We start from the raw sequence: 22621 nt of genomic DNA, 5'->3' as shown, positions 1-22621 counted from the left end.
AGAAAAACTGGAATGGAAGAAGCACAAGCTGGAATCAAGATTGCCAGGAGAAATATCAATAACCTCAGATACGCAGATGATACCACCTTTATGGCAGAAAGTGAAGAGGAACTAAAAAAGCCTCTTAGGAAAGTGAAAGAGAAGAGTGAAAATGTTGGCTTAAAGCTCAACATTTAGAAAACGAAGATCATGGCATCCAGTCCTATCACTTCATGGGAAATAGATGGGGAAACAGTGGAAACAGTGGCTGACTTTTATTTTTCTGAGCTCCAAAATCACTGCACATGGTTATTGCAGCCATGAAATTAAAAGACGCTTACTTCTTGGAAGGAAAGTTATGACCCATCTAGATAGCATATTCAAAAGCAGAGACATTACTTTGCCAACAAAGGTCCATCTAGTCACGGCTATGGTTTTTCCAGTGGTCATGTATGGATGTGAGAATTGGACTATAAAGAAAGCTGAGCACTGAAGAAATGATGCTTTTGAACTGTGGTGTTGGAGAAGACTCTCAAGAGTCCCTTGGACTGCAAGGAGATCCAACCAGTCCATCCTAAAGGAGAGCAGTCCTGGGTGTTCATTGGAAGGATTAATGTTGAAGCTGAAACCCCAATATTTTGGCCACCTGATGCGAAGAGCTGACTCATTTGAAAAGACCCTGATGTAAGGAAAGATTGAATGCAGGAGGAGAAGGGGATGACAGAGGATGAGATGGTTAGATGGCATCAGCGACTCAACGGACATGAGTTTGGGTAAACTCTGGGAGTTGGTGATGGACAGGGAGGCCTGGCACGCTCCGGTTCATGGGGTCGCAAAGAGTCAGACTTGACTGAGCAACTGAACTGAGCTAAACTGAAAGAATTACTTTAAAAGTAAATTAACACAGTGGGATATAATTACATACCTATGAGAATGGCTAAACTAAAACAATTTACTGAGTACTCCAACTGCTGGTAAGAAGGAGGAGAAACAGGATCTCTCGTATCCTGCTGGGAGGAATGGACAATGGTAGGGCTAAGGTGAAAAACCGTTTCAAAGTGAAAGTGTTAGTTGCTCTGTCCTGACCAACTCTTGTGACCCCATGGACATCCCTCTGCTAAGTCGCTTCTGTCGTGTCTGACTGTGAGACCCCATGAACTATATAACCCACCAGGATTCTCTGTCCATGGGATTTTCCAGTCAAGAATACTGGAGTGGGCTGCCATTTCCTCCTTCAAAATATATATGAGTTACTCCAAAAAGGAAATAGAAGAAGAGAGGAGGAAGGTCCTTCATATCAAGTTTTTTTAGATAATACATACAAGATTAAATGTCAATTTGCTTAATTATGGGCTTCTCAGGTGGCTCAGGGTTGAAGAATCCGCTTGCAATGTAGGAGATGAAACTTCGATCCCTGGGTCAGGAAGATTCCTGGAGGAGGGCACAGTAATCCATTCCAGTATTCTTGCCTGGATAACCCCATGGACAGAGGAGCCTGGTGGGCTATATAGTTCATGGGGTCACACAGTCAGACACGACAGAAGTGACTTAGCACACATGCATGCGCTTAATTATGCTCATTTCTTGTTACTGCTTTAGGTTAATTAACCTAATCAAGACGAGAACTGTGATTTTCTGATGTTTTTATGCTCCATGAGAAGATAAAGGCATAATATGGCATACAAACAGTTCTATAGGTTGATAGGTCAGTTAACGCAGAATTTAGATTTGAAAGATACGGTTCCTACTCAATTCTGACTAAACACAGGATATCCATTTTAAGATCTGACATAAGTACTGCATACCTTACTGTAGGTTTTAAAGCTGATCCTTTCTCTGTTTTAATATGCTAGAGCCAAAACTTTAGCTACAGAATCTCTTGAATTCCTGCATGCTTTCTCTCCAAACAGTAGCTTCTCTTCTAAGGTGTTCCCCACAACTACTGAACATGTAATCTCTCCCTTCCATTAGTCTCTAGCTCTACATTCCAGTCACTAGTAGTTCCTAACAATGCCACCACCTTCTAGAAGAATAGCAGACTGCCTCAGGAGTGGGCTAAATCAACCAAGACAGAGTACAGTGCCCGAACCAGCATAAAGGAGACCTGTTTGCCTTCTGTGTAACCTTTGCAAGTCAGCACGTTCTCCTTCCCAAACTACCAATGCACAAAAATGAAAGCAAAGACTAACTTCCTTTTACTTCCAAAGGAATCTTAAAAGAAGGAATTATTAATGAATCTGGTTTTTTAACTGTGCGATTAACTTGGGTCCAATACCTTCTGGGAGCTGGGAATTTCTTTGACCCTTCCTCCTCTTCAGGGAAGCCAGGCTGGTAGCAGATGAAACAAAGGTCAAAGTTAGCACACCTAAATTCAAGAACAAGCATGGCATAGTCCGACACCAGCAGGGGCCAGGTGGCTGCCAAACCGAATGATGACAGATCTAGCACCTCAGGCAGTTCTTCATGGTTCTATGAACCAAGTTCACACCCTGCTTCAATTTTCAATCCAGCATTATAAATTTGCCCTGGGTTAGGCGGCTGTATTTGGAACGTCTCAAAAAACATCTGCCTTTGCTTTCCTTAGGTTGTTTTATGTGGCACAATCTCTGCTTGTACTTCTGCTCTTACGAAAGGACTTGAAATAGCCCTCTCCTTCTTTTGCTGGCTCAGAGGTTAAAGCATCTGCTTGCAATGCGGGAGACCCGGGTTCAATCCCCGGATCAGGAAGATCCCCTGGAGAAGGAAATGGCAACCCACTTCAGTATTCTTGACTGGAGAATCCCATGGATGGAGGAGCCTGGTGGGCTACAGTTCACAGGGTCACAAAGAGTCGGACACAACTGAGTGACTTCACTTAAACTTTCTTTTGCTCCAGTTCTGAATAAAGCACGTTTGCCACAAACCCTCCTCAGATATCCTACATTTGTTCTTCTTTTGCTTTGCCTTTCTGCAACATTCACCCAGAATGGTCTGTAATGCACCCCAAGAGGGACAGACTTGTGCTTTCTGGAGCTCTCAGTCCCTCAGGTGTCCCATGGTCATCTGTGACTTCAGCTAATACCTACTCCTTTAGTTCTCGTTTTCCTGATTTCCAGACCCTCATCCTGCCCAGCTTCCCAAACTCTCCAGAGATACGTTTCACTGACATCTTTTAAAATTGAAAGTCTAACAGAGAATTATTTTCCCTGTTTCCTCTAAATTACTTTAAACATCCCAATCTTTGCCCATCACTAAGCCACTCCATTTAGAAAATATGTAATTTCTCCATCTCAGTGGGAGTCAAAGATAGGGTTAGTACCCAACGATTGTAAGAGAAAGGAGAAAGAATCTTATGGCTGCCAGAGAAGATCTTTAGGGTTAGCCTTTGGGGCACCAGAGAGAAAGGAGGGTGGTAAGCAAACTGCAAAGAAATACCATTCTTTCTGTACCGATGAGTAATAGCATTTTAAATGCTGTGTTTTAGTAAACAAAAAAGGCTGTTGTCTGTGACTGTGGGCAATGCTGTTTGGGCTATACTCAGTGCTATAGGAACAAGTAGAGACAGACATAACCTCTGAACATGGTAGAGTCTTGCCGGCTGAATTCGTTCCATCCCTCTGCAAGCATCACGTCAGCTATCCTGGCACAATTATTCCTCATTCCAACCTCCACACCTTTGTTAACACATCTCTTGGTCTGGAACCTTCACCCCTCTGAGCTTTACTTAAACCTAAGATATCCCTTTTTTTGGTGCTCACGTCAAGCCCCACCTCCTGTAAGCACATATCTCTGAACTATTTATTTAGCACTGGCACTAATTCATGCAAGGCAATATTAAGCTAACAAAGAGAGCCGACTCTATGCTGGGCACTGTTTCAAGTGCTTCACTCACACCTACATACGAATTAATTTAATGTTCACAAAGATCCCACTGTGTAAGTACTGTTATTCTCCCCATTTTACAGGTCAAGAAACTGAGACCCAAAGTGGTTAAGTAAGCTGCCCATGACCTGAGCGATCAGTCTACGGAACCCATGTTCTAACCCACTCTGCTACAGGCAACATCCTGTCCATCAGATTTTGCTAACTTATGTAACAAAGCTACAAGGGAAAATGAAAGCCACTCAGTCATGACTTTGCGACTCCATGGTCTACACAAGCCATGGCATCCTCCAGGCCAGAATACTCAAGTGGGTAGCCTATCTCTTCTCTAGGTTATCTTCCCAAGCCAGGAGTTGAACCCAGGACTCCCGCACTGCAGGCAGATTCTTTACCAGCTGAGCCACAAGGGAAGCCCAAAGAGCTCCAAAGGCCACAATAAAAGCAACAAATCCAAACAATAGGCTTTTGATATCTCTGAGGAAGGGGAGGCACTGGTGCAGGAAGGTTAAGTTTAGAAACAGACTGTGGAGAAATTACCTGACAACATGGAGTCAGTCAGGCTCTCCTGTCCCACTCTCTCATGGTCTCACACCTTATGTTCTGTAAACAATGATATTCTGACCTTCGCAGCACTGGGCCTGTGCGCCCACTTGGCCATGGGTCACTTTGTCTGTCTTAGTACATCAGTAAGTAGTCTTTGAAGACTCCTTGCTGCTGCTGCCGCTGACTGAAGAATAAACACATGTCTGCAGTCCCCACAGCTCCTTCAGTCTTCTTCCAGCTTCCCTGGTCTTGCCTTATCTACCCTGGGTTCAGTGAACAGTGTGAGTGGAAAGACACAGACCAGTTAGAATACCAGCTCTACCATTTTCTAGTTAAGTGACTTTGAGCAAGTCAAGTCACTTAACCTTTTTTAGAGTGAGCCTCTGCTTCTGAAAGATTATAAACTAGTTTTTAGAATGGTTGTGAGAATTAAATGAGATGATACAGGTAAAGCACCAAGCACATGGCTGCCACATAGTATGTGATCAATAAATGTTGGCTCTAGAACATGAAAGAGGCTCAAATTGTGAAATACAGTGACCTTTCTGTGCTAAAATATTACACAATGGTTATAAAATGGTATTAAACAATAACCATAAAAACATAATTCTTTGTGACAACACACTAATGTGATTTTACTAATTTCCTTAATACCCCAAGCCTGTAAAAGAGCCAAACATTAATTATCTCTAATGAAACAAAAAGACTTGCCTCTGGGTATCAGACTGAAACAGCAGAGGGCCTATAATTCACCAAAAACGAAAGCAAATAAGTATAAAAAGCAGCCAGCCAGCAGTGGGAAAGTTCCCATAAAGTGCCCCAACAAACGGGAGTGCATTGGGATAGTTCTGGAAAGCGCGTGTTAAGGGCTGAAGGTTCAACGTGATGAGAACCCGACGCAAGAGTCTACAGTTTTTGGAGGCCTGGAAAGCGGAGTTCGGTACAACTCCTGGGAGGTAGGTTTCAGTTCCCTTTCTAGGGAGAGGGATAGGAAAGGGTTCCCCTGTGCCACGATGAGCCTACCCGTGCAAGATGCTCGCGTCCCAGCAGGGTTAAAAGGCAGAGGATATTCTCTTTCTGGCCGGTAAGGCCCACCAGCTCCGAGGTCCCTTTCTAACTCTGGAGCAGGGCGCGTTAAAGAGGACAGCGTGAACACTGCGCAGAATGAGGCTGCACACATTTCAACAATCTTTTTAGGGGGAAAGGTAGGCGGTGAAAATGTAAGCATTGGGAAAAGCCGGCATCAGATAAGTGACATCTCTGCAAAATGCCTCCAAAGATTCTCAGGACCCAATGACCTGCAAAAGCTTCCTTGCAGCTCTTGTCTCTCCGACCGCACGCAAGGTTGACTGCTCCTCCAAAGAAGCTTCTAGACCAGCCCCTCGCCTACTTCTCACCAGCTGCTACTCCCAGCCTTCCTTACGGAAACTGAGGCCTGTTACACCAGAGGCCTGGAAACAGGTCGGGGTCGTGGCCCGCCCGCGGTAACGGGTCTTGGGACAGACCTGGCGGAGGGAGGGAACCGCTGGTCCTGGACAGGGACCGGGCATACACCACCCCAGTCCTGTTGGAAAAGACTCCTCTTGCCGCTGCCAAGGTCATCTGGGACCCCCCCCGCCAAGACGCCGGCCTCGAGCGCACTCACCAGCGCGCCGCCGCGCAGCAGCCGAACAGTAGCTCGCTCCATTAGTGTTAGAAAACAGATGCTACAGATGCAGCGAAAATGTGCGTGGGTAACCTTGGGCCGCACGCCAACACCTGAAGGCAGGTAGAGCCAGAGCCCCGCCCACTCACCCCAACCCCCTGTCCCGACGGTACGCCGAGAGGGACAATAGCCTCTCTTCGCTTTTTCGCTCTGCTCACGCGAGAGTTGGGCACGGCAGTGGGGCGGGAAGGGAACCGGAGACACAACAAACATGGCGGTGGCGGTGACGAAGACGGCGGGGGCGACGGCGACGGCAGCGGCGTTGAACAAGGCGGTGGGGGTTCCTCGGTGCGACTGTCAGGCGGTAAGTAGCTGGTCGTCGGCTCGGACGGCGGTGACAGGGCTGAGCAGAGCGGCTAAGGAGGAGCGGCGGGGGTAGAGAGCCGGGTGTTCTCGACGGGCCGGCTGACTCCGCCCGGAACTCAGCCCCAGCGGAGGGGCGGGCGTGGTTGGTCGGTCGGTCGTTAGGGTCGCGACCCGGGACCTTCCTGACGGGAGCGCGGAGGGTGCGGTGTCTGGGCCTCCGGAGCCCCGAGGGAGCGGTGCCTGCGGTGGGGTCGCCGCCAGTTGGGGGCTTGGAGGCTCCTGGGTAGGGAGTAGCCCCTCTCGCTCTGACAGGTGGTCGCGAGGGCGGGGGCGGGGCGCGCCCCGAGGTTCGCGTCATCACTAGGTCCCTGGGCCGGAGGTCTCCGCTGAGGCGCGGGTCTCCTAAGCGTTCCGGATCCTGGTGAGGATGCCGCCCCGACGCCAGTTGCGGGCTGCACGTTGGGAGGACTTTTAAAACCTCCCGTCTTTTATCAGCAGTCCTGTCTTGATCCTTGTCTACTGCTTGAGCACTCCCTCTACTTGGGGGGAGATGTGAGATGTAGGGAGGATTTTGCAACAAAGAACTGTTGAGGTTCGTGCAGGATTTAAATCTTAACGTAACTGGCTGAAGTGCGAGTAGCCAAGCCATCCACCTTCTAAGTGCTCGGTAACTGAATCCAAAGTGAAGTTAAACCGGTTCCGGCTGCCCCTAACCGTGCGGCCCAGTGTCCCCTCAGTGTGCTGTTTAGGTCCGAAGTGGATCGACCAGTGGGAAAAGAAATACAGGCTGTTTAAGTTGTGAGCTCTGAAGAACTTCAGTTTGGAAGACACACGACTTCTTTAGAATGACTATTTAAACATCTGAGCTAACAGTTTTACAGATTCCCTTTAGTTTTTATTTATGTTGTGCATTTAACACGACTATATATGTTAATATAATCTTGGGAGTTCGTTACAGAGAATTGAGGTGTTTGGTGTTTTTTTGCCTCCAGGGATCCCAAGAGTTTCCAAAGGAAACCCGAAGTGTTTTGAGTCGCGATAGAGAGGATAATAAACATGGGGATCAGATATGCCGTTATTGGGCGTGCCTGGTGGGTTTCTTTCTTTAAACCTTTCCCCGCAAATGTTTCCCTGCGGGGCTAGGCTAGTACCTTGTTTTTATGCAGTTACAGCTGTTCGGCAGTACTAAGCCTGAGCCTAGAAGTGTACTATGAACAAATGAAATAAATAATTTAACTTAGAAAGACAAAATTTTTTGCCAAAAATGAAATCTTAAGAAATCCACCAGCGGAGGGGGAAAAAAAACGATAGTCACACTGATGCATGTTACTCTTTGTTGTTTAGTTGGAGCTTTTGCTGAAATGAAGCTGCTGCTTTGGTCTTTCTCTTTTAGCTTAGTTTTCTGGTACTAGTAAAATTGGCACGTTATTTTATTAGCTTATTAAACCTGTGGATGCTAATTTTTTGTCACAAAGGTTTTGATTTGTGGTATATTTTTCTTTGCGGAACTCTGTATGGCTTTTCAATTTTAGTTGAAATTCCCTCCATGGCCTTTGGGAGTCCCTTGGTGTGTCTCCAGAGTAAATTTCGATTACTCTACATTTCATCAATGTTGGAGTGGCAAGAAAAAGGAGGAACTGATTTGGGTGAAAAGGTTAGATTGCATACATCTTTATTTCTTCCAATGTGTTTTTATTTATGTTTTATATTATGTTTTATGATTTCTCAAAGCCTCATAATGTCCCTTTTGCCTTCCAAGAACTTGCTTTTTTGCCAGTTATGTAATCAGAGGAAATGTGTTCTAATGCTTTCTGAAGTTCCATGTTCTCTGTACAAAGGAAGCGTTTGATACGTATTCTATAGCAGAGTAATCAGTGACCATAATTGTTAAGGTATAAAAGTATATATACATTCATTGAACTGCAGTCACTGTATGTATATAGGCTGTCTAAACCCCAAATTAAGTTATTGTAAAAGGAAGTTAGTCAACTACTTTCTGTAGATTAAATAGAATAGATCCTACTGCTGCCTAATCATGTTCTCAAAACCTGTTATTAAAAAGAGAGTGTAGCTTATTAAAAAAAGAGTTTGGAAGGAAGGTAGGTTAAAGAGCCCCTTCTGGTTCTCATATTACCTCTCTTTGTTATGATTGTCTTCTAATTTGCATCATGATGCCTCCGTTTTAAATTGTTAGCTCCTAGTAAGAGGGTTTGTGGGTGTATTGATGAGCAACTTCCCTTTCTTAGTGTGAGACTGAAGGAGATCAGAGGACTTGAATATCAGGACCCAGAGAAGGTCAGAGAAAAGTTTAACTTATCTGCTTAAAGAGGTTTTTGTGTTCTTTTGGGATATCAAAACTTATTTTTAGATGCTTCTTTCTTTCACTAGCATGGGTAATTTCTGGTTGTTTTGTAAGAACCTAATTTTGTGAGTTTTGAATGGGTAGTTGGGGAGAGCTGTTGGCATAAAAATAATTTAGGTGCATTCTAGCCAATTTCTATATAGACGTATCTAGAACCCGTGGAATACCATGCCAGCTTAACTTTAATCAGAGAGGTCACAGGGAGGACTCAGAATTTTGCTGTATCATAGGAAATAATAATAGTGAAGTATGGTAATGAGGACATTATAGTTTGCTGATTCTGAAAGTACATTTTTATGTTAATATTTGCGAAAGTTTTGAAATTTATCACTGTCTTAGCTGCATCTCTAGATACCAGTTAATTTATGGAGTTCTTAAATTAAACATTGGGTCCTGAGACTGACGAGTACTTTATTAAAGATAAGAAGATGGTTTGGATACAAAAACCCTTAAATTTTTTTTCCTCGATAGTAGGAAGTCTTCTGTAGTTTCAGAATTATTGTTCTTTTTTTAATTATTGTGATTAGAACTACTGACTTGAGATGGAGAAAGCTTGGTTTTGAACTGTAGACTCTATTCGTATTTAGGCATCTCTCATATATACTTGCTTGTTTTATAGACTAGACCCCAGCAAGGGCTTGCAAGTCTGCCGTGGGGAGGGGTCTTGCAGGTCTGCGTGAGAGGAGGTGATGTAGGTCAAGTGGGCACAAAAGTGCTTAGGGATGGAATGACAATTTTTAAATCATTGCAGGATATCTGTGGTTATAAACCATATCGATACATTTAAAATTCTTAAGAATAGAGTTTCTCTCAAGTTGACAGTGTTCAGTTCAGTTGCTCAGTCGAGTCCAACTCTTTGCGACCCCATGAACTGCAGCATGCCAGGCCTCCTTGTCCATCACCAACTCCCAGAGTTTACTCAAACTCCTCCTGCCTTTAATCTTTCCCAGCATCAGGGACTTCAAATGAGTCAGTTCCTCACATCAGGTGGCCAAAGTATTGGAGTTTTTCAGCTTCAGCATCAGTCCTTCCAATGAATATTTGGACTGATTTCCTTTAGGATGGACTGGTTGGATCTCCTTGCAGTCCAAGGGACTCTCAAGAGTCTTCTCCAACACCACAGTTCAAAAGCATCAATTCTTTGGCGCTCAGCTTTCTTTATAGTCCAACTCTCACATCCATACATGACTACTGGAAAAACGATAGCTTTGACTAGACAGACATTTGTTAGTGAAGTATCATCTCTGCTTTTTGATATACTGTCTAGGTTGGTCATAAATTTTCTTCCACGGAGCAAGCGTCTTTTAATTTCATGGTTGCAGTCACCATCTGCAGTGATTTTGGAGCCCCAAAAAATAAAGTCTCTGACTGTTTCCATTGTTTCCCCATCTGTTTGCCATGAAGTGATGGGACCAGATACCCTTTTCTGAATGTTGAGTTTTAAGCCAAGTATTTCACTCTCATCTTTCACTTTCATCAAGAGGCTCTTTAGTTCTTTGCTTTCTGCCATAAGGGTGGTGTCATCTGTATATCTGAGGTTCCTGATATTTCTCCCAGCAATCTTGATTCCAGCTTGTGCTTCATCCAGTCTAGCATTTCTCATGATGTACTCTGCATATAAGTTGAATAAGCAGGGTGACAATATACAGCCTTGACGTACTTCTTTCCCGATTTGGAACCAGTCTGTTGTTCCATGTCCAGTTCTTACTGTTGCTTCTTGACCAATGTTGTCTTCCCTTTTTTCATTGGCATCCTTTGTGGTTGTTTTTTTAAGTCCATCGTACATTTTGATTGAAAATCAAATTTATGGCGGGAAACACAGTGAAATTTGTAATGTGACAATGTGATAATAGCCAGGACTGTCAGAATATGCCAGCCATCCTCTGTGATTAGGCTCATTTGTGTTCTTAAAACTTGAGACGCATGTATAAAAATGTCCTGCTTTTTTTCCCTGCAGTCTTGTGCGTTTTCCCCCCTGCTTTGTCATGTGTACTTTAGCAGTGTTATGGTTTCTAATCAGGATTTGGTATAATTTATCTTGCTGCTTAAGAAGTATATTCAGATATCCAGTGGAAACATCAGTTTTTATATGAAGTGATCAGCAAAAAGTGATGCTAAGTTGAAATGAAACACGAGGATTTCTTTCTAAACTACAGCCTTTATAATTAGAACACAATCTGTAGGGCCTTAACAGCTTTTATATTTTAAAAAACAATTTCCCAGATCTTATTCTTTTCTGGTTTTTTTTGGGGGGGTGGGGGTATCTCCCAGTCCTTATACATTTTATTACTTTTTTCCTTTTTATATTGTGAGAGGCCTTTACCTGTGTTGAATGGCAGCAGTAATAGCAAGCATTCTTGCGTTCTTGATTCTAGAGGGAATGCATCTAAATTTTATCCCTTAGTTGTGATGTAGATTTCCGGAAGTTAGCCTTTAGCAGCTTGAGGAAGTTTGTTGTTGTTTTGTACCCAGTGCTGCTACTCTGTTTTTCTACGTGGGTTGGCGGTCTTTTCCCACTAGAAAGTTTCCTATTACTCCCTTTGTCTTTGAGGTTTTAAAATTTCACCATAATGTGTCTAAGTGTTATTTTATTACATGTTCTGTTTTGTACTCTATGCTCCCTTTCAGATTGAAATGAAAGAAATCTTTAATTCTGGAAATTTCTTGATCATTTCTTTAAAAAGCATTTCTCTTTATTTTTCTCTATCATTTTGGATTTCATTCTGCATCTTTATCTGCTATTATTTCTTACCTTTTTATGTATATTTTTATGTTTCTCCCCATCCCTGTATATTTTGAGGTGTGGTTTTCAGGTTTATTGAGATATAATCTTCTTATCAATTCAGTCGCTCAGTCATGTACAGTTCTTTGCTACCCCATGGACTGCAGCACACCAGGCTTCCCTGTCCATCTTCTTATAGATTATTTTTATTTTTTTTGGCTGCACTGTGCAGCCTGGAGGACCTTAGTTGCCTAATCAGGGATCTAACCCATGCCGCCTGCCATGGAAGTGTGGAGTTTTAACCACTGGACCGCCACGGAAGTCCCTATTACAGATTATTATCATTATATTTTTTAATCTTATTCTTGATGGTCTTTTTCATTGTAGCTGACTGGCCAACTTTTTCTTTTTTCCTAAGCAAAGGGCAGATTTTAAAGGACAAATAATCGGCAGAATCAAGTGTAGTCATAAATACTAATACAGTGGTTAGAAAACATAGAGAAGCAGTTCGGGTTAACAGACAGGATGGGAAAACAACTGAAGCAAACTGTTCAGAAGCCAGCAGTAATCCTTAAAACTGAGAAAGCTGAGCCAGATTAAAGCGAGTGAGTTAAAGAGGTGGCCTAGAGGAGGAAAATGAGAAGAGATGAGTTTGGGAAATTGTAAGTTGATTTGGGAAATTGCAAATTGGAATATATGAATAATGGAGAAAAGTGGCCCATGTTTGTTTCATTGTAACCGCAGACAAGATATATAAAATGGTAGCATAAGACACTTGGAATTTTGGACAATGGGGAATTTCTTAATCTAAAGTATAACCATTTTTGGCTGCAGAAAACTGCTGTTGTCTGAAAACATACCATAAACTACACATCTTGCAAGACACTTACAATTATGTGTAAAACTTAAAATGGTACTGCAAATTGGTACTGTTACCTCATTTTACAAAATAGGATACTAAGGCTAGAGAAGACACTGTTCAGAGTCTTTAAGGTAGTAGCTTTAACCTAATACCACAATAATATTCTGTTCATCTAGAGGACAGACTTTCAGTAGCCTCAACTTTGTAGAAAACGGTGAAAAGAGACAGTAATAATAATGACCCCCTAGGCATCTTCTCAAAAAGGAGCAAAGAAACTATTCAAACATGTTGCCTTAAGAAAAGTGAGAATTACCTGCAGATTCTTACTTGGCTGAATGTGTCTGGAATAAAGAACAAATTAAATGTTAGGAGAGAGGAAGGCAGAAAAGACAAAAATAAAATGTATCGGTCTGGGGCCAGTGAACAAGAGAAACCAAACCAGCAGCCCACCCCCACCCCACCCCACCCCGCCCCGTGTTCTTATTGGTTCCTCAATTCAGTTCAGTTCAGTCGCTCAGTCCTGTCGGACTCTTTGCGACCCCATGAACTGCAGCACGCCAGGCCTCCCAGTCCATCACCAACTCCCGGAGTCCACCCAAACCCATGTCCATTGTGTCGGTGACGCCATCCAACCATCTCATCCTCTGTCGTCCCCTTCTCCTGCCCTCAATCTTTCCCAGCATCAGGGTCTTTTTCAATGAGTCAGCTCTCCGCATCAGGTGGCCAAAGTATTGGAGTTTCAGCTTCAACATCAGTCCTTCCAATGAACACCCAGGACTGATCTCCTTTAGGATGGACTGATCTCCCTTAGGATGGACTGGTTGCATCTCCTTGCCATCCAAGGGACTCTCAAGAGTCTTCTCCAACACCACAGTTCAAAAGCATCAATTCTTCGGCGCTCAGCTTTCTTCATGTTCCAACTCTCACATCCATTCATGACCATGGGAAAAACCATAGCCTTGACTAGATGGACCTTTGTTGACAAAGTAATGTCTCTGCTTTTTAATATGCTGTCTAGGTTGGTCATAACTTTTCTTCCAAGGGGTAAGCGTCTTTTAATTTCATGGCTGCAGTCACCATCTGCAGTGATTTTGGAGCCCAGAAAAACAAAGTCTGTCACTGTTTCCACTGTTTCCCCATCTATTTCCCATGAAGTGATGGGCCTGGATGCCATGATCTTAGTTTTCTGAATGTTGAGCTTTAAGCCCACTTTTTCACTCTCCTCTTTCACTTTCATCAAGAGGCTCTTTAGTTCTTCTTCACTTTTTGCCATGAGGGTGGTGTCATCTGCATATCTGAGATTATTGATGTTTCCCCCAGCAATCTTGATTCCAGCTTGTGCTTCCTCCAGCCCAGCGTTTCTCATTATGTACTCTGCATATAAGTTAAATAAGCAGGATGACAATATACAGCCTTGATGTATTCCTTTTCCTATTTGAAACCAGTCTGTTGTTCCATGTCCAGTTCTAACTGTTGCTTCCTGACCTGCATACAGATTTCTCAAGAGGCAGGTCAGGTGGTCTGGTATTCCCATCTCTTTCAGAATTTTCCACAGTTTATTGTGATCCACACAGTCAAAGGCTTTGGCGTAGTCCATAAAGCAGAAATAGATGTTTTTCTGGAACTCTCTTGCTTTTTCAGTGATCCAGCAGATGTTGGCAATTTGATCTCTAGTTCCTCTGCCTTTTCTAAAACCAGCTTGAACATCTGGAAGTTCATGGTTCACGTATTGTTGAAGCCTGGCTTGGAGAATTTTGAGCATTACTTTACTAGCATGTGAGATGAGTGCAATTGTGCGGTAGTTTGAGCATTCTTTGACATTGCCTTTCTTTGGGATTGGAATAAAGACTAACATTTGTATACACAATCTATAGTAGCAACACTGTCAAGTTAGTCTGTTTCTAATAGATTTCTAGTTAATTAAAACACAAGTTTTTGTTTTTAAAATATTGGTCAAGTTTGGGACCTCCTTGCTGGTCTAGTGGCTAAGACTCCATGCTGCCAATGCAGGGGGCCAGGATTTGATCCCTGGTCAGGGAGCTAGATCCCACATTCCGTAACTAAAGACCCTGTACACCGCAACTAAGACCCAAAGCAGCCAAAAAAAAAAAATAATAATTTTTTTAAAGTTGATCACGCTTTTGTTAATTGGAAAATGTGCTTTTATCTCATTTCTACAACACTGTAATTCTTGCCACGAAAACACTTAGGCTGAAAAGGGTGGTGGCTCAGACCATAAAGAAAAGAACCCAGAGTGGTCCAAATATTCTTGAAGGAGAAAAACAACTGGTGGACTTAAATTACTGAGATATTAAGATTTTTATTACTGAGACTATGTGGTGGTAGTGTGAGGAGAGACAAAAATAGGCCAATGGAACAGAATGAAGAATCCAGAAATAGCATCTCATATATCATCTGGTTTAGAAAGGTGAGAAAAGAGGCTGGTGGAGAAAGACTGGTCTATCAAATGCATGTTGTTAGGACAGTTGGATATCTCCATGGGGAGAAAAAGTGTATTTTGACTCGTAACTTTTCAATCGACAAAGCTCAATTCCAGATAAAAATATGAAAGGTAAAAACATAATAAAAATTTCACAAGAAAATACAGGAGAACATCTTCATGTAAAATATAGGCAAGGATACCAGCAACTCTAAATGTAAAGGTAGGGGGAGGATGGGTAAACTGGACTATATTAAGAACTTCTGTTCATCAAAAGTTACCATTAAGAAAGTGAAAAGGCAAACCACAGAGTGTGAGAAGTACTCAAGATATACATACCTAATAAAGGGCTTCCCTGGTGGCTCAGTTGGTAAAGAATCCACCTGCAATGAGGGAGACATGGGTTCGATTTCTGGGTTGGGAAGATCTCCAGGAGGAGGGCATAGCAACCAGTATTCTTGCCTGGAGAATCCCCATGGACAAAGGAGCCTGGAGGGCTACAGTCCATGGGGGTCGCAAAGAGTAGGACACGTCTGAGTCACTAAGCACAGCACAGTAAAGAACTAATATCCAGAATATTGTGAAGAACTCTTACATATTAATTAGATAGACAACCCGATAGAGAAATGAACAAAAGACTTGAACAGATGCTTCACTGGGTGTGAAGTAGAGGTTATGTAAGCGGGAAGTTAACATAACAAGTACACAGCTTAATTAATTATCAAGTCATACAAATTAAAACCAGTGCGATACCACCATACACCCATCAAGATGGCTAAAATGAAAAAGGCAAAAAAAAACCCTGAGCGTTGGTGAGGGTGTATGGCAACAGGACTCTTGTTCCGCACTGATGGGAGTACAGATCGGTATACTCACTTTGAAAAACTATCTGGCATTATCTGAAGCTGAACCTTCAGGGTTCATTATCTGAACCCGAAGCATACCCTTCGGGCCAGCAGTTTCAACTGTCAGGGATGTGGAGCCCTTGGTGGTGCACAGCGGGGCTCCTGGCATGCTGGGAGCCTTCTGTTTCTTGACATTAGTGTTCATTTCATGGATGCGTTCATTTTGTGACAATTCACTAAGCCTCTACCCTTAGGACTGCTGCTCTTTTCTGTGCGTGTGCTATGCTTTGAGAAAAAGTTAAGCATACATACTGAGACATGAGTGATTTTAGCTTTAGGTGCCTACTGCTGGCTATCAAAGATAACTTTCTTAGATAGTAAATTACTCATTAAGTAGTTGGGGTTTAGGGAAAGAAATTTTTAGCGTAAGGCATATTTTAGAACGTGCATAAATATGTTTTTATTGGAAGGAAAGACTTGTTGTCTCCTAGGTGCTAGACTTCCTCAGCTTGTTTTTACTAGAAAACTTTTTGGTTATTTGATTTGTGAATTTGGGCCATACACCTATGTGAAGACCAGTTTTTAGTTTATGACTGCAAAATCTGACATGAGAGTTTCTCTCCCGTCAGCATCAGGTATTTTTTTCTTTTCTGTAAATATTTTTTTTCTTTTTCTCAGAATGAGTAGGATGGTGAGTGGTGGTAGAGGTGGTGATTTGGATTTCTAGGGCAGGGGTTGCAAAGTTTCAGCCCATAGGCCAAACCTGGCTCTGTGCCTGCTTAGACCCTGATGCATGAAAGATTGAGGGCAGGAGGAGAAGGGGATGACAGGATAAGATGGTTGGATGGCATCATCGACTCAATGGACATGGGTTTGGGTGGACTCCGGGAGTTGGTGATGGACAGGGAGGCCTGGTGTGCTGCGGTTCATGGGGTTGCAAAGAGTCAGACAGGACTGAGCGACTGAACTGAACTGAATTTAGAACATGATCACATTTATTCCTTTACATATTGTCCACGGCTGCTTTTAGCTATAGTGACAATCGCAGGCTAAAATATTTCCTACCTGGCCCTTTTCAGAAAGTTTGCCACCACTGTTCTAGATCAGCTACTTCTAGAGTTCTCATTCGTGTGAGAATGTTGTCTTAAGACCCTTTGCTGTTTGATATGTAGTCACTAGCCACATGTAGCTATTTCACTTTTAAATTAAACAAAACTCAAGTCATTTGTATTAGCCACATTTGAGCCCTCCGTAGCTACATGTGGCTAGTAGCACCTGTACTGGCCAATGCAGGCGTGCACCATGGGCGTCGTCCAGAAATTCTCTCCACCAGCCCTGTTTGAGCCACTTGGTTTCTCTACTGTCTCCTTCAATGATAATCCTTGCTGATACGCCGATCTCTTTCATCTGGGTTTTTCTTTTTGTAATTTCTTTCCATCCCAGTTTATTTAGATATTAAATATATGAATTGTTAACTGTTTTTTCTATGTTTTCTTTAGTTCACCAGGAAGATTATAAGATATTTAAAAGCAGGGACTGTGTTCTCTTGCTTTGTAGTACCTGGCCCATAATAATCTTCGTCAGTGTTGTTGTTTTAATACATACTGCATCTCCCTAAATAGTGTAAAATTATTTTATTTTCCCCCCATAGGTATAACGAACTGTAAACTCCAGAAATATTCATATATATACATATATATATATATCAAAATCAAAGATGGGTGAGAAGAAACCGGAGCCTTTGGACTTTGTGAAAGATTTCCAGGAATACCTAACTCAGCAGACCCATCATGTCAACATGATTTCTGGATCAGTTAGTGGGGACAAAGAAGCAGAGGCTCTTCAGGGAGGTAGATTCCTCTTAATACCATTAAATAATTCATTTTTTATACATGTAATGTTTGTGTGTTGTTATCCATAGTGTGAAGCCACTGTTGCTTGCTAATGTGAATCATTCTGTTTTGGGCAGAAGATGGGCAGTTTTTTTCCCCTTTCTTTAAGCGGGTCAGGTTTTGCTGAGCGAGAGGAAGCCCCCTCCCCAGAGCTTACCCTGGGGTCCAGAGATGCATTCTCTCCTGTGCAAAAGTTGGAGATTCTAAATTTCCTTCCCATTCTCCAGGTTCCATTAGCTAACAGTGGTTACAAGGAGCCCAAAGGGGATCCATCTTCACTACACAAGGCCTTTGGCCATTAGGAAATTTGTATTAGACCTGAGACAAAATAGAGGTTTCTGTTTCTTCTCTTAAAATGAAGAGAGGGCCCACCACGTGTGCTCACCTAGGAGGTGAAACTAGCAGAGAGAAAGCAGTGAGTACTTGAATCTGTCCTGCCTGCCCTACAGAGAGACCGGCAGGTTTGCTCCCGCACGGACTGAGGTCTCTTCCTGACCCTCTCTTGGGAGGCAGCAAACTGCAGCCTGTGGGCCCCATCTGGACTGCTGGTGTGGTTGCTAAGAGTGGTTTCTACATTTGTAAATGGTTGGTGGGAAAAAGAAAAATAATGTCATGACACATGAAAACTAACACGAAATTCAAACTTCAGCATCCATAGTTTTACTGAAACAGAGCCATGCTTGCTGAGCTATTTTCAGTAGCTGTTTTTGAGTTACAGCAGCAGAGTCCAGTAGCTGTGAGAGACCCTGTGGCCCACAAAGCCTGAAGTATTTGCTATCTGACCCTTGTGGGAAAAGTATGCTAACCTTTGACCTAGATGGCCTAGGGCTTTGTAATCCAGGGACCACCAACAGCAGAGATGAGGCATCACCTGCGAGCTGGTGAGAAGTGCAGACCATCAGGCCCACCCCAGATCTACTGAATCAGCAGGTGTATTTTAATACACTTCCCACGTGATTCCATAAGCACGTAAAATTTTGGAAGTCACTGCCTTAGAAAAGCAATGGGAGAAAGGGGGACACTGAGCCTTGTTGTCCCTCCAGTGCAGTGGACCTACTGGATTTTGGACTTGCACTAACCAGCAAAGTCCCTTCTCTCCTCCTGGTGAGGGATGGAGGAAGCCATAGAGCAGAGGGCTCAAACTGTCCATACTGTCCATCCATGGCTGCCTCCTGAAGAAGGTGTAGAAGTGCTTTTCCCATGAAACTGGAGGAATAGACACTCCCTCTTAATGCTCTGGTGTACAATTCCTGGACTCAGATCCGAGAGAGCAGGGTTGTAGTCCCCACCATCTGCTGGTTTTCCAGACCTGAGCGCTTGTTCCTTCAGTTTACCTATACAAATTAGTTGATTAAAATTAAACAGCCAAACATCTCTTAACTGAAATTCTTACAGGTTCTGACATCCAGAGATGTGAGGTACAGTATTTCCCTTTATGTGCTTAATTAGAATTTGAAGATCCTAAATGCAACCCAGGGTCTAGAACATACATGTAAGCTGAGTGGAACTATAAAACTCAACATGAATTACTCTAGATTAAATAGACTAGGATTTGGGGAGATGATCATGACAGCCCATTGTATTTATAGAAGTGGCTAGAATCTTAAACATGTAATTGCCATCACTGTTTACTCCCCTCTGTCTCCTTACCTGTCAGATAAAGGTAATGCCTCGTTCTCTTCCTCAAAAGCATGTTGAGCACTGATATGTGTTAGTGATTTGAGAACCCCTCCTATATTCTGCTTTTGTATGGAATTAATGTCAGTTCAGAAAGACTATGTGATTTTTGTGAATTTAACTTTTATGCTAAGTGACCTGTCAGTTTATGAAAGATTTCCTACCACTCAACACTAAATTGCTAAATTGAGTTGATGCTGAGATGCATAATTTCTTTTGCTATACTTTGTTTGTAGCTGGAACAGATGGTGATCAAAATGGACTTGATCACCCATCTGTTGAAGTTTCCCTGGATGAAAACTCAGGAATGTTAGTAGACGGGTTTGAAAGGACCTTTGATGGAAAGCTCAAGTGTCGGTACTGCAACTATGCCAGCAAAGGCACCGCCCGGCTCATTGAACACATTAGAATTCACACAGGTAACAGAGAAGGGGCTGGAGAGGGGCCAAGGAGGGCAGGTTGATCTGTCATATAAATAGTTGTGATTGTTTGAAAATGAAGGTTGATGTAAGGTTTGAGTAAATGGAGAAGTGAATCCAGTTTTACAAAGCAATAGCATGACAGCATACAAGGAAGGAAGGCCCCTTGTAAGCTCCCCCTTCCTTAGCTATCTTCCTTCGTGATCTAGACTCCGTATCTGTCAGCTTCTCATGTTGGCCAGCTTAATGCTGAAGGCAGAATGAAGTGATAAATGTTTTTATCTTTATCCTAAGTCCATTGCCATTGCAGACTAGGGAGGAGCTTTCTGTACAGTTGCAGGCGACACTGCTAACCCTTAGACGTTGCCTTAGCCATCCCTTCTGTGTAAGGAATATCTTCCACTAGTCAGTATGGTATGAAGATTGTTGTATGCAGCTTTCTTAACAGATTTTAATAATCTTTTGTGCATGTGTGTATTTCCGAAAAGCGTTTTATTTTTGATCAGTTTCTAAATAATGAATGGACAGAATATGAAACTTCTCATAAATGAGCTACTCCTGCAGTTTCTCTCCCATTTTTCCTTTTAAACAGGTGAGAAACCTCATCGATGTCACTTGTGTCCATTTGCATCTGCCTATGAGCGTCATCTGGAAGCCCACATGCGTTCCCATACAGGAGAAAAACCATACAAATGTGAATTGTGTTCCTTCCGCTGCAGTGACCGAAGCAACCTGTCCCATCATCGAAGGCGCAAGCATAAAATGGTACCAATTAAAGGTACTAGGTCTTCCTTAAGCAGCAAGAAAATGTGGGGGGTTTTACAGAAGAAAACTAGCAACCTGAACTATAGCAGAAGAGCACTCATCAACTTAAGCCCGCCTTCCATGGTGGTTCAGAAGCCAGACTACCTTAATGATTTTACCCACGAAATCCCAAACATCCAGACTGACTCCTATGAAAGTATGGCGAAAACCACACCAACTGGAGGCCTGCCAAGAGACCCCCAAGAACTCATGGTTGACAACCCTTTAAACCAGCTCTCAACTCTAGCCGGACAGCTGTCCAGTTTGCCACCTGAAAACCAAAACCCCGCGTCCCCGGATGTAGTTCCCTGCGCCGAGGAGAAGCCCTTCATGGTGCAGCAGCCCTCTGCCCAGGCGGTAGTTTCTGCCGTGTCAGCAAGTCTTCCGCAGAGCTCCTCTCCCACCAGCCCCGAGCCTCGGCCGTCACACGGTCAAAGGAACTACAGTCCGGTGGCAGGGCCGAGCAGTGAACCGAGTGCCCACACAAGTACTCCAAGCGTGGGAAACAGCCAGCCGAGCACTCCAGCTCCCACCCTGCCTGTCCAGGACCCGCAGCTTCTCCACCACTGCCAGCACTGTGACATGTACTTTGCCGACAATATCCTTTACACCATCCACATGGGATGTCATGGGTATGAAAATCCTTTTCAGTGTAACATATGTGGGTGCAAATGTAAAAACAAGTATGATTTTGCCTGTCATTTTGCAAGAGGGCAACATAACCAACACTGAAAACAATCGCGCTCTGCTTCCCTTGCTTTGCCTTTTTGTGTTTTGTAGTTTACTGTTGTTTCTTGCGGGGGAGGGGTGGGGTGGTGTCATCCCTAATAAGGTGTCTGCTAATTTAAAGTTTTATACATATAGAGTATAAGTTTGACAGTGGAAACAAAATGTCTGTTTTCTTTTTTTCATAGAAGCCTCGTCAGGGTCATTTATGTATTAGAAGAGTTGGACACATTGGTATCTTAATTTTTTTTTTTCCTTTCATTTAGACATTTGAGAATTTGAGTGCAATCATAATCTTACAAGTGGTTATTTAAATTTCTCACATTTACAGTCCATAAAAACATCAAGGCTGATGGATACTCTTGGTATTTCAACATCTAAATTGCCGCTAGATGTTATTTCTGCCATAATTTCAAAATGGTAGAATAAATTACTTTCTCTTTCAAAATCTATTCCAACTTATTTCAATGTTTTGTAGAGGAATTGCCTTTGAAATTGCCCTTAATTAAAAATTAGTTAACATAGTTTAGTTGAATATTTCAACTATTACCTGGTAATAGTAAAGCAGTATCAGTGTAGTAAATCTTTCTTTTTTCCATAAGGGCAAATGTAAAACATTTAATTCTTTTAAAATTAAAGTTATAAATATATGAAGTAAAGGTTCTGAAAATAAATGAAACTTTAAAACTGTAAATTGAAAATGGAGTTTAATATTTAAAATACCTGCTTATTCAGTTTCTAGTTTAAACACAGCAGTTTTCCATTGTATTTTTATTGTAATTTATTTTAAAAACTACCAGGAAGTACTCCAGAACGCTAGAAATATCAGAAGCTTATCTATGAAGATGGCTTTTTTCCTTTTAATTTGAATTTTTCATTTAAATCTTCATTCTAATGTTATATATGCATTTTACAACCAAACTGAGAATCTGTTATTCCTTCCATTCCTTTGGTGACCAAAGAGGTACAGTGGAAGTCATCCATCTTATTCCTAGGAAATGTGGTCCTTCCAAAAAAAAAATCTGAAGTTTCCTTTTCCTGCCTTCTATCCATTTATTGGCATAATTCTCAAGGAAAGGTAGATATAGAAACAAATGGGAAAATGTGTTGGTGAAGTAACATTTACAAAAATGAGAACATATGTCCACAACGAATTCTGTTCTCCTCTTCAGAATTGGCCGTTTAAGATATTTTCTGTGAATTCAAGTTATAACACTTACTTGCGGTTTTACCAGTCTTTCGTGTACGGCAAGAAAACTATATGAAAACTGTGAACTGAATTGTCGCCTTAGTAGAAGAGGATATACATATAAAAATGCATTTAAACATATTTGTTTACAAAAATAAAACTTGCTATATAAATCTAGAATAATTTTGAATAGGAGGCTGTTGTTTTTATATTGTGTAATAACTAGCTTACTCTGAGGACAGCTTGGTCAAACAATAAAATATATTGTTACTAACTGTTGGTTTCTGTG

General features: G+C 42.4%; 2 protein-coding genes across 3 annotated transcripts in view; one reads left to right on the top strand and one right to left on the bottom strand.

Annotated features, from left to right (window-relative positions):
* ACADSB (acyl-CoA dehydrogenase short/branched chain) overlaps positions 1–6299 on the bottom strand; it is a 34476-nt gene extending 28177 nt beyond the window's left edge. Inside the window, exon 1 of one of the 2 annotated variants that reach the window (XM_068961254.1) lies at positions 6247–6299. Coding sequence is in view for 1 of the 2 variants with exons in the window: in XM_068961253.1 (XP_068817354.1) it covers positions 6029–6070 (42 nt within the window). In the remaining variant the exon portion in view is untranslated. Of the gene's footprint in view, positions 1–6028; positions 6153–6246 lie in introns of those variants that run through there. The other variant, XM_068961253.1, reaches the window with a different exon arrangement.
* Positions 6300–6360: 61 nt separating this feature from the next.
* On the top strand, positions 6361–21149 carry IKZF5 (IKAROS family zinc finger 5). The gene is made up of 4 exons (XM_068961634.1): positions 6361–6392; positions 17277–17475; positions 19431–19613; positions 20206–21149. Exons 2-4 carry the CDS (start codon positions 17343–17345, stop codon positions 21147–21149), a joined length of 1260 nt encoding a protein of 419 aa, XP_068817735.1. The 5' UTR covers positions 6361–6392; positions 17277–17342.
* The last annotated feature ends 1472 nt before the right edge of the window (positions 21150–22621 follow it).

The sequence above is a fragment of the Capricornis sumatraensis genome, chromosome 23 (assembly GCF_032405125.1).
Source record: "Capricornis sumatraensis isolate serow.1 chromosome 23, serow.2, whole genome shotgun sequence".
In the NCBI taxonomy this organism is placed as follows: Eukaryota; Metazoa; Chordata; class Mammalia; order Artiodactyla; family Bovidae; genus Capricornis; species Capricornis sumatraensis.
The sequence above is the reverse complement of the archived record's forward strand: the minus strand, read 5'-3'. Positions and strand labels throughout refer to the sequence as shown.

Bases quoted from the DNA above. Each gene is read 5' to 3' on its own strand.
- IKZF5 (XM_068961634.1), top strand. From the start codon at position 17,343: ATGGGTGAGAAGAAACCGGAGCCTTTGGACTTTGTGAAAGATTTCCAG. The intron at 17,476-19,430 runs GTAGATTCCTCT...CTTTGTTTGTAG, and splicing joins AGCAGAGGCTCTTCAGGGAG to CTGGAACAGATGGTGATCAA. The intron at 19,614-20,205 runs GTAACAGAGAAG...CCTTTTAAACAG, and splicing joins ACACATTAGAATTCACACAG to GTGAGAAACCTCATCGATGT.